The sequence below is a fragment of the Portunus trituberculatus genome, chromosome 38 (genome assembly GCF_017591435.1).
Source record: "Portunus trituberculatus isolate SZX2019 chromosome 38, ASM1759143v1, whole genome shotgun sequence".
Lineage (NCBI taxonomy): Eukaryota > Metazoa > Arthropoda > Malacostraca > Decapoda > Portunidae > Portunus > Portunus trituberculatus.
In genome coordinates, this window is record NC_059292.1 from 18,098,480 (window position 1) to 18,117,177 (window position 18,698).

Sequence of the window (18,698 nt, forward strand, 5' to 3'; positions counted from 1 at the left end):
TTGGTGGGCGGCTGTGTGCCACCACCATCGTTTTGTGTAGTTTCTTGTAGTATATTGATTATAGTGGCCTTAGCCACAAACACTGGTTGTTTGGTGGGAAGCTTCGTGCTGTTATCCAGTCGTCGTGCAGTCATCGTCTGTACGACCTGTTAGCTACACATATCTTGACTCCCTGCGTGGCTGGTTGCCACCCGGAATTAGTAGCTGAGCTTGTGTATGCCACCGGATGTGGAAAATGCATCGTGTCTTGTAGTAAGATGTAGGCACGGAGAGTCAGTTTTGACAGGTGCTGGCAAGCATCTATTGCATTAAATAATACAGTACTATACACCACGCATCTTGTCCCAGTCTGTGGGCACTTACAGCTTGAGTACAAGACATGGAAAGGCATTAATACTCCCGTAGAGAAGTGGGTGGAATTGTCCTTGTGGGCGGTTTCTCTCTGGAGTATTAAGGCTTCGGCCTTAACACATAACTTATACACTATCTATAATTTCTTCTTGGTTTGCTGTCAGGAGGAGAAGGAGTGCTAAGGAGATTCCCTAGCAGTGGGGGAAGTTAAACACTGCTACCGACCTCTATTTCTGTAGTATTATTTGTCTACTACTAGGGGCTGGGTGTGCAAGGCCCAGGGAAGTGATTGGTGCATGCTGGCGTCATTACCAAATCCTTATTAGGCTACGAGTGAGAGCGGAGTGTCTCGTCACCTCTCAGGGCAGCTGTGACGCCGTGGGGGATGGCAGTCTGGTTTGAGTTTGCACACTTTCAGCAGAAAGAACCTGAGTGTTGCGGCTGCTGTGAAATATAGTAGTGGGGACCCTGTGGAGCGTCATAATCCCTGGGGAGCAGACGTAATATATATATATATATATATATATATATATATATATATATATATATATATATATATATATACAGGCAACCCTGGTTTAACGAAGATTCACACAACGAAATTTCGCTACAATGAAGGTTTCATTTTACTACCATCTGCTCGTTTAACAAACATCAAACTTGCTTTAACGAAGTTTTATCCAGGTAATTTTTTTCCAAATTTGAAAGCCCCACCATATCACGCAAGCTGACAGGCTTTTGAATAGACCAGGAGGTTTTGGTACTAAGGCCTGCCTCAGGAAAAATCCTGGGACACCTATAGAATAAAGATCAAGATCAAGATCAAGCCTCTCGTGGACAACAGGCGCAACACTCACTCCCCAGTCAAAACATAACAGCCTCAGCAGCAGCTTGTCTTCCCTAGCTCAACTTACCACCAAAACGCCCTGCAGTTGGCCTATTCGTAAGAAGACCAGGAAGTCTCTTACTCTCCAAATGAAGCTAGATATTATTCACAGACATGAGAGAGGCCAGAAAACTATAGCAGTGCTGGCCACTATCTTGACTCCATATTATACTGTCTCTATTTTCAAGTCAGCAGACTCTATTAAGGAGGCTGGTGAGACCGTATCTTCCTTGCAAGCTAAAAGAACCACCTGAACTCTTGACTCTACAATGGATAAAATGGAAAGCCTTGTGGAAATGTGGTACATAAGTTTTGTATGCAGTACAATGATGCGCACTTTGTTTACATTCCACAGGTTGCCGGTTAGTGTCTTTCCCGTTTCACTCTCCCTCCCTTCATAAAGTTAAGATCATCAACATTATGAAGTTACATACATACATTTTTTTTTTTTTTTTTTTTTTTTTACATTACAAGGGCACTGGCCAAGGGAAAACAGTGTTTGAAAAAAAAAAAAAAATCCCGCTGGTTGCCAGGCCCTGTTTAGAGGAAAGTAGGAGAAAGAAAAAACAAAAAAAATCTAAAAGGAGGGTCCAGTTAACGTAAGAGGTGTCTTGACACTCCTCTTTTGAAAGAGTTTAAGTCATAGGCAGGTGGAAATACAGACACAGGTAGAGAGTTCCAGAGTTTACCAGTGTAGGGAATGAAGGAGTGAAGATACTGGTTAACTCTTGCATTAGGAAGATGGACAGAATAGGGATGAGAAGAAGTAGAGAGTCTTGTGCAGCGAGGCCGCAGGAGGGGGGAAGGCAAGCAGTTAGCAAGTTCAGAAGAGCAGACAGCATGAAAACAGCGGTAGAAGACAGATAAAGATGCAACATTGCGGCGGTGACTTAAAGAATCAAGACAGTCAGTTAGAGGAGAAGAGTTGATAAGACGAAAAGCTTTAGATTCCACCTTGTTTAGTAAAGCTGTGTGTGGATCCCCCCCAGACATGAGAGCCATACTCCATACATGGGCGGATGAGGCCTTTGTACATAGCAAGCAGCTGGGAGGGAGAGAAAAATGGACGAAGACGCCACAGGACACCTAACTTCTTGGAAGCTGATTTAGCAAGAGTAGAGATGTGAAATTTCCAGTTTAGATTTTTAGTGAAGGATAGACCGAGTGTGTTTAATGTAGAGGAGAGGGGAAGTTGAGTGTTATTGAAGAAGAGAGGATAGTTGTCTGGAAGGTTATGTCGAGTAGATAGTTGTACATTAGTAGTGTAGTAGTGTACATTATAATGACTTAAATTAAACTACCTAAATGTTTAACTTCATAATTCTTACTTTCATTAAACCTTTTACTGTACTATGATGCACTCTCCTTTGCTTACTCTCAATGGAAGTTCAAATCAGGGTTAAACTTGTTATAATCGGTTCGCTTAACGAAGTTTCGGTTAACGAAGTGTTTTTAGAACGAACCCCTTTGTTAAACGGGGGTTGCATATATATATATATATATATATATATATATATATATATATATATATATATATATATATATATATATATACAGGCAACTCCCGCTTAACGAAGGGTTATGTTCTAAAACACTCGTTAAGCGAAACTTCGTTAAGCGAACCGATTATAACGAGTTTAACCCCTGACTTGAAATTCCATTGAGAGTAAGCAAAGCGTTTGTGCATCATAGTACAGTGAAAGATTTAATGAAAGTAAAAATTATGAAGTTTTAACATTTAGGCTGTTAAATTTAATTCAAGTCATTATAATGTACACTAATGTATGTATGTACGTAACTTTATAATGTTGATGATCTTAAATTTATGAAGGGAGGGAGAGTGAAATGGGAAAGACACTAACTGGCAACCTGTGGAATGTAAACAAAGGGCTCATCATCATACCGCATACAAAATTTATGTACCACATTTCCACAAGACTTTCCATTTTATCCACTGTAGAGTCACGAGTTCAGGTGGTTCTTTTAGCTTGCAAGGAAGATACAGTCTCACCAGCCTTCTTGATAGAGTCTGCTGACTTGAAAATAGTAGAGACAGTATATGGAGTCAAGATGGTGGCCAGCAATGCTATAGTTTTCTCACCTCTCTTGTGTCTGTGAATAATATCCAGCTTCACTTCGAGAGTAAGAGACTTCCTGGTCTTCTTAGGAACGTTAGGTAACATTGCAGGGCCTTTCGGTGGTAAGTTGAGCGAGTGAAGACGAGCTGCTGCTGACGCTGTTATGGGAGTGAGTGATGCGTGTGTTGTCCACGAAGCTTGATCTTGATTTTGATCTTGATCTTGATTCTACAGGTGTCCTAGGATTTCTCCTGAGGCAAGCCTTAGTATTTGTGGCTCCTGGTGTATTTAAAAGCTTGTCGGCTTGCGTGATACGACGGGGCTTTCAAACTTGGAAAAAATTACCTGGATAAAACTTCGTTAAAACCAGTTTAGTGTTCGTTAAACGAGATGGTAGTAAAACGAAACCTTCGTTGTAGTGAAATTTCGTCGTGTGAACCTTCATTAAATGGGGGTTGCCTGTATATATATATATATATATATATATATATATATATATATATATATATATATATATATATAGTGGAGATTCAATACTTGAATGTCTAAATAGTAGAACTTTTCAATAGTCGAACGCAAGAGTTTGATTTAGTACTCAAAAAAATAGTTGAATGTCCACACATGTAGTTGTAAACAAATGCTCTCTGGCCTCTCCCTCTCTTTCCTCTGCTAGTTATTTCTATTTTTTTTTTTTTTGTGTGTGTAAGGAAGAGGGTCAGCCAAGGACAAAGATAAAAGAAAAGATAAAAAAAAGGCCCAATTGGTCCATGCTATCTACAAAGAAGAAAAGTGTCAGCCAAAATTAGGGAGCAAATGCCTCAATACCTCCCTCTTAAAAAATACAAGTCGTAGGAAGTCAGAGATACAGATGCAGGGAGGAAGTTCCAGAGTTTATCAGTGAAAGAAGGTATGAATGATTAAGAGTACTGGTTAACCCGTACAGCGTCAGAGACGTACGAGATACGTCGGCTACTCTGAGCGAACCGGGCGTCAGAGACGTACGAGATACATCGGCGAGCTTCCTCGTGTTTTCGGAGGTATTGCGTTCTTAAAACCTACCATTATACTGCCATCATGTACTGTAGACATTGCTCATGCATCCTCCTCGTCCCTGCTAACATGAATGCTTCCTGTATTCATTTATTACATATCTGAACTTTAGCAGTTTCTGCTGCCTTCAGCTCAGTGTAGTGGTAAACGGACGCCTCAACTCCGCTAATATGAATGTAGTGTAATTTCCATTATTTACTCTCACCATTTCAGATGTTTTTGGTAACTTATATTGTGGTAGTGAAAACTTTGTATGACATAAATAAGAATTTTCCAATCGCTTTGTTATAAGGAAAAACAAGTACATATTACTCGGAAAATATTTGCACCGTTAAAGGCAACACTCCCTCGCGATATCTCGTGTCTATTTTTATCCACAAACACTCCCAAACAGCAAAACATGACATGTTGTTTTTCTTTCAACTCAGGAATGATATTATGCATGTGTCTAACTCGGGGATCGACTGGTGAGAAACGAGGAAGCGAATAAACTAGTCACATAAGGCTTTGCTAAGTCGCTAACCTTAGCTCAAAACATCTCGCACCAATTAATACCACATACATTCAGTTCTGGGAGGAATGACTGTCATTTTCATTTGTTTCACATCATTTAAGACTGGTTTAACAAAAAAAAAAAAAAAATCCATAATGTGGCCAGCACTGGTGAAATCACAAAGTCTCAGATCTGCTGACGCTGTACAGGTTAACTCTTGTGTTAGAGAGTTGGACAAAATAGGGATGAGAGGAAGAAGAAAGCCTTGTGCAGCGAGGCCATTAGAGGAAAGGAGGCATGCAGTTAGCAAGATCAGTAGAACAGGTAGCATGAAAATAGTGATAAAAGGCAGAAAGAGATGCAACATTTCGGTGGTGAGAAAGAGGCTGAAGACAGTCAGTCAGAGAAGGGGAGTTGATGAGACGAATAGCTTTTGATTCTACCCTATCTAGTAAAACTGTGACTGGAGTTCCTCCAAACATGCGAAGAGTATTACATACAGGGGAAGATAAGGTCCTTGTACAGAGTTAGCAGTTGGAGGGCTGAGAAAAACTGGTGGAGATGCCTCAGAATGCCTAACTTCATAGAAGCTGTTTTAGCAAGAGATGAGATGTGAAGTTATGCTGCCATGGTCGTCAGAATAACATTCTTGTGCATTCTGTTTGTAGTTTTTCAATTATAAACTTAAATTAACACCAAAGGCTTAATAGTGGTTATTCTCGCACCTGCCACTGTCCTGTTCTGATATCGTATTACCGGTATTTCCGGTTATCTGGTATACCAAATGCCCATGCGCATCCTGCTGCACTCTTGAGAAAAACAACATTCTTCTGAATTCTATTGGTAATTTTTCATTTAGAAAATTATGATGGCACCAAAGAGGCTTACTGGTGATGAAAATAAGGAATCTGATGAGAGTACAAGTTTTAGTGAGCCACAGCCCTCCACTAGTGGATTCACAGGAATCCCACCAGGAGAAACATTACAAAGACGTTTTCATGGATGGTGACTAGTCCTCCTACGACCATCCTCCTCCTCCCCACGCTTTTTCCCTCATCTTCCAAGTTATCCATCACCAGCCTTCACTTACGGCATGTACAAATCAAAATTATAAAAAGAAAATACATTGAAATTTTTATAAATTCGAGGTTTTGCTAAGATAGAATGAATTACCTGATTTATAGGTATCGATAGTCAAACTTTTTGATATTTGAACAGCCATTTGGAATTAATTAAGTTTGAGTATTGAGTCTCTACTGTATATATACCTGGTAGTACAGGCTGGCAAAAATAGCTGAAGTAATGGTACAGAGTGAACTGTTTTTTTTTTTTTTATGCAGGAGGGAATGCTGGCCATGGGCAACTAAATATGGAAAATAAAAGGCCCACTGTGTTGCCAGTTCTGTAAAAGACATGAGCTGACCAAATTCAGGGACAAATGTCTTGACACCTCTCGTTTAAAAAAAGTCAAGTTGTAGGAAGCAGGTAGGGAGTTCCAGAGTTTACCAGTCAAAGGTATGAATGATTTAGAATACTGGTTAACTCTTTCATTAGAGAGTTGGACAGAATGGGGATGAGAGGAAGAAGAAAATCTTGTGGAGCAGAGCCACAGGAGGAGGGGAGGCATGCAGTTAGCAAGATCAGTAGAGCAGTTAGCATGAAAGTAGCGCTAAAAGATAAAAAGAGATGCAATATTTCGGCAGTGAGAAAGAGGTTGAAGACAATCAGTCAGAGGAGGGGAGTTGATGAGACAAAAAGCTTTTGATTCCACCTGGAAATGCAGAACCAGGTACAGAGTTCCAGATTTTACAAGTGAAAGGTATGAATGATTGAGAAAACTGGTTAACTCTTGCATTAAAGAGTTGGGCTGAATAAGGATGAGAGGAAGAAGAAATCCTAATGCAGCGATGCCACAGGAGTAGGGGAGGAATGCAGTTAGCAGGATCAGTAGAACAGTTCGCATGAAAATAGTGATAAAAGATAGAAAGAGATGCAACATTTTGGCAGTGAGAAAGAGGCTGAAGATAGTCAGTCAGAGGAGGGGAGTTGATGAGACAAAAAGCTTTTGATTCCACCCTCTCTAATAAAACTGTGTGAGTGGAATCCCAAACATGAGAAGAGTATTCCATACAAGGATGGATAAGGTCCTTGTACAGAGTTAGCAGTTGGAGGGGCAAGAAAAACTGTCGGAGACGCCTCAGAACGCCCAACTTCATAGAAACTGTTTTAGCAAGATATGAGATGTGAAGTTTCCAGTTAAGATTATGAGTAAAGGACAGACCGAGGATAGATGGAGGAATTGAGTTTTGAGGCACTGAAAACTACTAGATTTTCTCTGCCCCAATCGGAAATCTTAGAATAATCAGAAGTCAGGTGTTCTGTGGTGTCCCTGCATGATCTGTTGACTTCCTGAAAGGTTGGTCATCTCTGAAAGGACGTGGAAAGATGTAGGGTGGTATCATCAACGTATGAGTGGATAGAGCAAGAAGTTTGGTTGAAAAGGTCATTAATGAATAATAGAAAGAGAGTGGGTGACAGGACAGAATCCTGAATACCACTATTAATAGATTGTTCATGTGCACTGTTTCACTTCTAATTTATGGAAACCTTTGGGAAGCAACGTACATACCACATACCAATGCAGTGATATGGTGCCAATAAATTGCTGGCCTGCTCCCTTCCTTAAGGAAGTGTATGAAATTAATAATTTACAGTTGTTTTTGCAAAATAAGTGATATGAACTTTGAACTCCATAATGCAGTACTACACTGCCACATTTCCCACAGGGCCATTAATATTCAAAACAAAAATCTTCATCAGTAATAATAGAAAAGAATAATCTCTGCAACTTCCACTGAGGATTTTCCTTTATACCCATGTGATGATCCTAAGCACAACACTATTTTTCACACACACTCTAATGCCATACAAAATCACCAAATCCTGCTATCAATCTGTGCAGCTACTCAACCTCCTTCACACTTTGTTCATGTGTTCATATCTCAGTTACTTCTTTCACTAACACAGGAATATATACACCATGACATTCCTGGAACATGTTGCACACCAGTCCCCCTTTGCACACTACATTCAAAACTGTGTACACATACACATCCCTCACAACCTATGGAACTCAGATGACACTAGTTAAAAATTTAATGATTAATCTCATACTTCACTCCTAATATTCCTTTGAACACAAAGTTGCACTCTGACACCTTGACATGGTAAATGCACCTCAGAATATACACACACCTGAAGTCCATCACATCCTGACAGGTATTCTGATTCCAGTGTTATCACAGTAAGTGTCATTCAGCATCACCAGAATGAGGTTGTGGTATAAGCAAGCACATGTTGAATCACCTCTGATATCATTCTAATGTTACACCTTTACTATCAAATACGAACACAGAGCAACTAATAATGGATAAATAAAATGTAATAGACCACAGAAACTAATTTATTACTTAGTGTTTACTGTATATGTATGAAAAAAAAGTCAAGTGGTAAATGCTGATGTGGTTATGGTCTTTTGTTCTGCAGCTGGAGGTTATGAGTGCTGTAAGGGAGGTGCAGTCCACTATACAGGAAATGTTGGCAAGACAGGAATTCACAGCAGCATTAGACCTCATCTCCACCACACAGGACCTCCTTCATTCTGAACTCAGCACCATTAGGAGTCTCAAGTGAGTAAGAAGGAGGCTAATTTACTAATTGTACTACTACCAGGGAAAATCGTACTTTTTGATAGCTTATATTTTTATATTACTGATATTACTTTTTATATTTTTATTGCTACTGCTGCTGCTGCAGCTGCAGTAGCATCCTGCAACATTTGGAGTCTTAGATCCAATTTACAGTCTGTAGAACATCAGCTCTCCTCTACTAAAGCTGATCTTTTCCTCACCAAAACAAAACACAACTATCTGTAGCAACTGAGAGTATCCCCTTTTCTGTTCCCTTTTACTTTCTCTATCCTCATTTTTGTTCCAAAGCTGGATGTTGCATCTATGTGTGCAACATCTTGACTTGCTAGACTTGGGCCCATGCTCTTGAATTTTCCAAGTTTTTCACCTTCTGGTTTTGACTTTAGAGTCACTCTCTGACTCAACTTATTTATGCTGTGTACGAGTACCTCTCTCCTAACTCCTCCGACTATAAGAAATCATTCTTTTGACTATTTTGCTTCAAAAGTGGAGCACATTCTGTCTCTATGCTTTTATGTGAGACCTCCATCCTGGGAGATTTCAATGTTCACCACCAACTTTGGCCTTCCTCTCATTCTACTAACCATCCTGGTAAACTAACCTTTTAACTCTGCTATCCTCCATGACCTAAAGCATCTGGTGCAACACCCTACTTGACTATCTTGGAAATATGCCCAATATTCTTGATCTACTCCTTATCTCTAATCCTTCAGCTTATGCTGTTACTCTGTCTTCTCTGTTGGTCTCCTCTGATGACAATTTCATATCTGCATCATGTCCTATTTCTCCAGTCTCTTCTCAGGATCCCCCAAAGCAGAGGTGCCTGGCATTTTGCATTTGCAAATTTGGGGGACCTGAGGTGGTATTATGTTGATTTTCCTTGGAATGGTTACTACTTTTGCTATGCAGGGATTTTAAAGAAAAAAAAAAAATGAAACTAAAAGAAATTTTGAAACTTTATTTTTGACAAATGGTTGTGTTAGCTGAGCTAAAGGCACTAGTTTTAATTTGAATGGTTATCACAAGAATACATATTCACAATACTTTTCAATGAATTTAATTAGAGAAATAAACTGATTGAATGGCACCAAGAGAATTTTTCCTCCCCACAATCACATTCGTTTCGACTTCCAGCCCAGTCCACCGGATAATAAATACTAGAAAAATAATTACATAGTAATTCACTACTTCACATAGCCTCACTACACTTTACTCTTTTCACCTGTGTGGTTCTTGCACTGACACGCGTGACTTGTATTTATAGTTCCTTATTTTCTCAATCACCATCACTACTTGGTCTGTGGGACGAATACACAGTTTTTATCTAAGAAATGTACCAAGTGGTGCCTTTCCCTCAAGCAAACTCATTTATCCTTGTCTTTGGGGGGCCATGTTACACCGTTAAGGGGGCAGGACATACCGTGGCTGGTGACAGTCACTTCCTTCACTCTTTCCATAACTGCAGTCAAATAAATAATTTCACATTTCCCTCTTATTTTCACAAAATATCGTATCAAAAACACACAGACATAGATATCATGCACAGAGAAAGCGAAGGCTACTGCAGTCTGTTAGGAATGAAGAACGAAGCTGGAATACATAAGCAATTTAATATATATATATATATATATATATATATATATATATATATATATATATATATATATATATATATATATATACAGGCAACCCCTGCTTAACGAAGGGGTTACATTCTTAAAAAACATTTTGTTAAGCGAAACTTTGTTAAGCGAACCGATTATAACTTGAACTTCCATTGAGAGTAAGCAAAGCGAGAGTGCATCATAATACAGTGAAAGGTTTAATGAAAGTAAAAATTATGAAGTTTAACATTTAGGCAGTTGAATTTAATTTAAGTCATTACAATGTACACTAATGTATGTATGTACGTAATTTTATAATGTTGATGATGTTGATGAGAGTGAAACGGGAGAGACACTAACCGGCAACCTGTGGAATGTAAACAAAGGGCGCATTATGGTACCGCATACAAAACTTATGTACCACATTTCCACAAGGCTTTCCATTTTATCCATTGTAGAGTCATGAGTTCAGGTGGTTCTTTTAGCTTGCAAGGAAGATACAGTCTCACCAGCCTTCTTAATAGAGTCTGCTGACTTGAAAATAGTAGAGACAGTATATGGAGTCAAGATGGGGGCCAGCAATGCTATAGTTTTCTCGCCTCTCTCTCGTGTCTGTGAATAATATCCAGCTTCACTTCGAGAGCAAGAGACTTCCTGGTCTTCTTAGGAACGCTACACCACATTGCAGGGGGTTTTGGTGGTAAGTTGAGCGAGTGAAGACGAGCTGCTGCTGACGCTGTTATGGGAGTGAGTGGTGTGTGTGCTGTCCACGAGAAGCTTGATCTTGATCTTGATCTTGATTCTACAGGTGTCCCAGGATTTCTCCTGAGGCAAGCCTTAGCATTTGCAGCTCTTGGTGTATTCAAAAGCTTGTTGGCTTGCGTGATACGGTGGGGCTTTCAAACTTGGAAAAAATTTCCTGGATAAAACTTCGTTAAAGCAAGCTTGGTGTTCGTTAAACGAGCAGATGGTAGTAAAATGAAACCTTCGTTGTAGCGAAATTTCGTTGTGTGAACCTTCGTTAAACGGGGGTTGCCTGTTTATATATATATATATATATATATATATATATATATATATATATATATATATATATACAGGTAATCCCCCTTAACAAATGGGTTACGTTCCTAAAAAAACGTTCGTTAAGCGAATTTCCGTTAAGCGAACCAATTATAACAAGTTTGACCCCTGACTTGAACTTCCATTGAAAGTAAACAAAGTGAGAGTGCATTATAATACAGTAAAAGGCTTCCTTTCCAATGATTCTATTGCAACTGTGGTAGACAGCTACTGTTCTTTTCTAAATTTATTAACAGTGGTGTTCCTCAGGGTTCTCGCCTATCACCCACTCTCTTTCCAATATTCATTAATGATCTTGCCCTATCCACTCTTACGCTGATGATACCACCCTCCATCTTTCCATGTCCTTTCAGAGACAACTTACCTTTCAGGAAGTAAACAGATCATGCAGGGACACCACAGAATGCCTGACTCCTGGTCTTTCAAAGGTTTCTGATTGGGGCAGAGAAAACTTAGTAGTGTTCAATGACTCAAAAACTCAACTCCTCCACATATCAACTTGACACAACCTTCCAGACAACTATCCTCTCTTCTTCAATGACACTCAACTGTCTCCTTCTTCTACACTGAATATTCTCGGTCTGACCATTACTCGTAATCTTAACTGGAAACTTCACATCTTATGTTTTGCTAAATCAATTTTTATGAAGTTAGGTGTTCCGAGGCATCTCTGCCAGTTTTTCTCGTCCCTCCAACTGTTGATTTTGTACAAGGGTCTTATTTGTTCTTGTATGGAGTACTTTTCACATGTTTATGGGGGTTCCACTCATACAGTTTTATTTGATAGTGTGAAATCAAAAGGTTTTCGTTTCAATTATTCCCCTCCTCTGACTGACTGTCTTCGGCATCTTTCTCATTGCCAAATTGTTGCATCTCTTGCTACCTTTTAATGCTATTTTCATGCTAACTGCTCTACTAATCTTGGTAACTGCCTGCCTCCCCTTATCTTGTGGCCTTGCTGCAGTGGGCTTTCTTCTTCCTCTTATCCCTATTCTGTCCAACTCTCCAATACAAGAGTTAACCAGTATTCTCAATCATTCATACCTTTCTCTGGTAAACTCTTGAACTCATTACCAGCTTCTGTATTTACATCTTTCTATGACTTGTCATCTATTAAGAGGGAGGTTTCAAGACATTTGTCCCTGTCTCGGCTAATTCTCTACCAGACCTTTAGGGATCTTGTATTTGAAGTGGGCCTTTTTTAAAAATATTTTGTTGCCCTTGGCTGGTTTATATATATATATATATATATATATATATATATATATATATATATATATATATATATATATATATATATATATATATCTTATATATATATATATATATATATATATATATATATATATATATATATATATATATATATATATATATATATATATATATATATATATATATATATATATATATATATATATATATATATATATATATATATATATATATATATATATATATATATATATATATATATATATATATATATATATATATATATATATATATATATATATATATATATATATATATATATATATATATATATATATATATATATATATATATATATATATATACAGTAAATCCTCATTATAAGTACATATGCGTTCCTGAAAACCTTACCGCATATTGAATTTACCGTATACTGAACCCATTATAACACATAATAATAGGGAATGTGTACCAGAACGTCGAAAGTCACCCCTACATTAATAAAAATACATGAAAATAATCATAAAAAAAAAAATATTAAAAAAGTAAAGTACTGCACAAAAGAAATAAACAGAAAATGTTTTTTATTTACCATTCAATCGCCGTGTATTCTATCAGATGATGTCCTTCCGGAGGCTAAGGGACAGTAGGGATTTCAGCCCTTACTTATCTTCCGTTGAGTGGGCAGACGAGGATAAGACGTCGTCGTCTGCACTGTCGGAAGCAGACATAGAAGGGCCAGCTGTAGCAGGGTCAGCACGTTTCAATGGTTTGAAGAAAGAGAATATTGAGGAAGGACCAGCTGTAGCAGGGTCAGCAGGTGTGACAAGGACGGCATATCTGACTAGCTTGAAGAATGAGTAGATGGAGGACTGTTTAGTTTTTCTTGTTTTTTCATCATAGATTTCTTGATAAATCTTGACACTTTTCTCTACGTCATGAGCCACTTTGCTGCTACTGATAGAATTTGGATCACGTTCCTTCAGAGTTCAGAGTTTTCAGAGCCTTTTCAATACCACCGAGACATTCTCTAAGAGTTTTGATGTCCAGGCCACGCACAGGTTCTTTTTCCTCGTCTCCCTCTTTTTCTGCCTCCTGTGATGCCTTGTCTAGCTCTATAAGTTCATCATTTGAGAGAGATTCAGCACGGCTTTCCAAAAGATCTTGAACATCATCATCATCAACTTTATCGAAGCCTGCCCTATCGCACAGATTTACGATGTCATTTCTGATCGCACCGATATTGCCTTCAGCAAAGCCTGGGAAATCATGCGCGCATTCTGGCCATACTTTATTCTACGCCAAGTTCATGGTAGATGTCTTCACTTCGATCAGTTGAGTGGCGTAGTGGATAAGGTGGTGAGCATGGGATCGGGCAGATGTCCATGCGTAGGTTCGTTCAAATCCCATCATGTACCGCCTTGAAACTGCTATTTGTCAAGTAGTTTAAAGTTACCTAGATGTCACCATGATACTCAGGTTCTAGGTGGTTACACCAAAGATCTGCTTGAATGGTGATATGGGGTCTAATATGGGTACCACTATAAGTAAAATTGCCTGCGCCACTAATAGGTGGAGGTTGAACAACGTTTCCCATACTCTTCAAGTATACCCACAGGTGCTATAGGCCATAACATAATATATATATATATATATATATATATATATATATATATATATATATATATATATATATATATATATATATATATATATATATATACACACACAGTCAACTCTTGATTAGTGTAAGTTTGAATAACACAATTTTGATTTAACGTGACTTGATAGTTGGGAGATATGATTAAATAACATACTTTGTTCAATTTAATGTAGGTTAACTTGACTTGATGACATCATGCACACCCACACTGCTTCTGGCCGGAACTTCACTTAAAAGCTTTGGGTTGGGGATCCTAGAAACTTACAAGTGAACGAAACAACTTTCAGCAGTGAAATGGTATCCATCAATGTATGGGTGGATATCATTGCCATGTTAACAAGATTGCTAGCAGGGTGTTGGGAACAGCACCTCTCAAGGTGGTGTTACTGTCTTGTGTATATGTGCATTAAATGGTCGCAAAACATAATTTTTATTAGCTTTTTACAAGCTTTGCCATGGAGAAAGGATTGTTTTATGAAGCACAAAGTGAAATATTGCATGGAACACAGAAAACAAAGCAGATGAGGAGGAGGCACTACATTTGTCCGCCATCGATTGTCGTCGGCCACTTATTCGTGTGAGCCCTTAAGCTTGTGTGTTGCTTTCACCACAATACTTGTGTTCTGCTTCTCTATTGGCTGCTATAATGGATATCATATCTTTGTATTCATATATATAGAATCATACCATGAGGATTACCTTGACTCCGTGGCAATGAGTGATAGTGAACTACAGTGATACTTTGACATAAGAATTTTATTTGTTCCGTGACGATCGTTGTATATAAAAAAAATTGTATATCAAATAAATTTTTCCCATTGAAATTAATGGAAATAGAATTAATTCGTTCTTGTGATATGAATTCACCCCCCAAAAAAATTAACATGCTTTAAATACCAACCAAATAGAGATTTAATATAAAATGAATACAATGTTTATTGTATGCATGATATAAATTCACTATATTGCCCAAAATAACTTAACCCGCAAAACACGGGACACATCGATAGACATTCATCATGCAAGACTCAGGGCACGTCGATAGACGTTTAGGCTATATTCCCATTTTCTTTGCTTGTGAGCTGGCAACACTTGTCCGGAGTAAACATATACTTTAAGTCACTGTGTCACCAATGATGGATGGTAGGAGCAACAGTGATTTTACTGTGTCTGATTCCGCCACCTCTCCTGTGCATCTTACTTCTATACCTCGGGTCTCTCACCATATTACGGGGAAACAACTTTTGAATGAGAGCGGTATCAGAACAGGCGACAGGAGAGAGAGAGAGAGAGAGAGAGAGAGAGAGAGAGAGAGAGAGAGAGAGAGAGAGAGAGAGAGAGAGAGGATACAAGGGGCCTGTTTTCTATTGCTCTAGCCAAGGCCGCTAAACCTGATCAGACGCAAGGCCACTTAAACCGATGTTACTACCTCATTTAACCTGTGATATTTTGGTAACCATGACATCAAGAGACTTCTAGTTTTTTGCATTGCAAAGAGGAAGAGTTGCTTTTGGGCAGAACACCATTTGTACTCACTTGTTTATTGAATTTCTAAGTGTAATCAGTATGTGAATACAGGCTATTTTGTGTGTTTCTCGCCAAACTTTTACTTTTGGGACTCATCATCTTGAGTTCACAAAACTTAAGAAAAAATACACACTGCTGAGGAGCACAGACACACATGCACAAAGGATGAACAATGATACACAACCCGGGCGGAACGTTCGGGTGGACGCGGGTAGCTGAATGATCGCTGCACCACCTACTGATGGCTATTCGTATCTTAAAAATATCTTTGTATTTCAGTGTATAAATTATATGAAATTTTTTGTCGTATATAAAAAAAATTGTATGTTGGGGTGATCGTATCTCGAGGTATTATTGTACTATTGAAATACTGCTTCTCTCGGCTTGAACTTTTCTCCCTGTAACTTCATTTCACAGAGGAGGTCTTAGTGGGGCATGCAATACTCATATATAGTCAGTAAGTGAAAGAAAATCTGGGTATGAGTGATAATTGCATGCTTCACTGAATCCTCCTCTGCCATGTGAAGTTACAAAGAGAAAAGTTCAATCTTAGGGAAGCGGTTGTTCATTAGTAGTTCACTATCACTCAGTGCCATCGAAACAAGGTGATCCTCATAACATGATCATATATGAATACAAAGATATGATATCCATTATAGCAGGCAATAGAGGAACAGAAGCACAAATATTGTGGTTAAAGCAACACACAAGCTTTAGGGGTCACAAGAAGGAGAAGAAGCGGCTGATGTAGATCGGCAGTGGATAAATGCAGCGCCTCCTTTTCATCTCCTGCTTTGTTTTTGGTATTCCACGCAAGATTTGACCTAGTGATATATTTATAGTTTTTTTCTAAGGTTTGAGTAAGGAAATCCTCCAAATAGGCAGACTTTCTGTGTGGCTAAAAACTAACCCCTGCTCTATTACCATTGTTTTCTATGGGAAAATTGTTTGAGTAACGTGATTTTGAATAATGTGATGTCTCCAGGAATGTATCCCTCACATTAATTGAGAGTTGACTGTATGTGTGCATATATATATATATATATATATATATATATATATATATATATATATATATATATATATATATACAGGCAACCCCCGTTTAACGAAGGGGTTACGTTCCTAAAAAACACTTCGTTAAGCAAAACTTCGTTAAGCGAACCGATTATAACAAGTATAACCCGTGATTTGAACTTCCATTGAGAGTAAGCAAAGTGAGAGTGCATCATAGTACAGTAAAAGGTTTAATGAAAATAAAAATTATGAAGTTAAATATTTAGGTAGTTTAATTTAAGTCATTATAATGTACACTAATGTATGTATGTACGTAACTTTATAATGTTGATGATCTTAACTTTATGAAGGGAGCGAGAGTGAAACGGGAAATACACTAACCGGCAACCTGTGGAATGTAAACAAAGTGCGCATCATGGTACCGCATACAAAACTTATGTACCACATTTCCACAAGGCTTTCCATTTTATCCATTGTAGAGTCACGAGTTATGGTGGTTCTTTTAGCTTGCAAGGAAGATGAGGTCTCACTAGCCTTCTTAATAGAGTATCTTGACTTGAAAATAGTAGACAGTAGATGTAGTCAAGCCATGGTGGGAAGCAATGTTATTAGTTTTCTGGCCTCTCTCTTGTCTGTGAATAATACCCAGCTTCACTTTGAGAGTAAGACACTTTCTGGTCTTCTTAGGAACGTTAGGCCACATAGCAGGGTGTTTTGGTGGTAAGTTGAACTAAGGAAGATGAGCTGCTGGTGACGCTGTTATGTTTTGACTGGGCAGTGAGTGGAGCGTGTGATCTTGATTTTGATCTTGATGCTACAGGTGACACAGAATTTCTTCTGAGTCAGGCCTTTGTATCGGCAGAGCCTGTGTTGTCCACGAGAGGCTTGATATTGATCTTTATTCTATAGGTGTCTCAGGATTCCTTCTGAGGCAGACCTTAGTACCAGCAGCTCCTGATGTATTCAAAAGCCTGTCAGCTTGCATGATACAGTGGGGCTTTCAAATTTTGAAAATAATTTCCTGGATAAAACTTCGTTAAAGCGAGTTTGGTGTTCGTTAAACGAGCAGATGGTAGTAAAATGAAACCCTCGTTATAGCAAAATTTCGTTGTGTGAACCTTCATTAAACGGGGGTTGCCTGTATACACACAGTAATACTCCGCTTAACGAACAGGATAGAGGGTGTCAAACCTGTTCGTAAAGTGAAAATTTGTTAAGCGGACGTAATTTTCCCATAGGAAATAATGTAAATAGGGGGGGATGCATTCTGGGCTGGTCCCCAACATACCACATGGGTAAAAAAAAAAAAAAATATATATATATATATATATATATATATATATATATATATATATATATATATATATATATATATATATATATATACGTTTCGCAGCATATTGGGCCACCGATTTACCACTACTTTTATGATGTCATGAGTCATTGGAAGTTAGAGGAGCTATGTACAAATTCTCTCACATTCTCGCATATATGTTCACAAATCAACATTTCTATTAGCTTTTTACAAACCTTGCCCCAAAGAAAGGATTGTTTTGTAATGCATAAAGTGAAATCTTACATGGAATACCAAAAAATAAAGCAGAGATGAGATGAGCCACAGACAAAGTGGGAGACTCGCGGCAACTCAGCTGCTTCTTCTTCTTGTGACCCTTTTAGCCTGCGTGTTGTCTTTCCCCATGATATTTTTTCCACTCCTCTATTGCCTGCTATAATGGATATCATATCTTAGTATTCATATACGCTCATGCCATGAGGATAACCTCGACTCCGTGGCACTGAGTGACAGTGAATTATTAATGAAATACCACGGTATTTCATTAGTAATTCACTATCTTTCAGTGCCACGGAGTCAAGGTTATCCTTGTGGCATGAGCGTATTAGAATACTAAGATATGATATTCATTATAGCAGGCAAGAGAGGAGTGAAAACAAACATCATGATGAAAGTAACACGCAAGCAAAAGGGTCATCTCATCTCTGCTTTATTTTTTTGTATTCCA

At 38.3% G+C, this 18,698-nt stretch overlaps 1 protein-coding gene across 2 annotated transcripts in view; it reads left to right on the forward strand.

Moving 5' to 3' along the window:
• LOC123514971 (vacuolar protein sorting-associated protein 54-like) overlaps window positions 1–18,698 on the forward strand; it is a 250,921-nt gene that overhangs the window by 198,587 nt on the left and 33,636 nt on the right. For both annotated transcript variants that reach the window (XM_045273260.1, XM_045273261.1), the window contains exon 9: window positions 8,405–8,547. In XM_045273260.1, coding sequence (XP_045129195.1) covers window positions 8,405–8,547 — 143 coding nt within the window. The remainder of the gene's footprint in view (window positions 1–8,404; window positions 8,548–18,698) is intronic.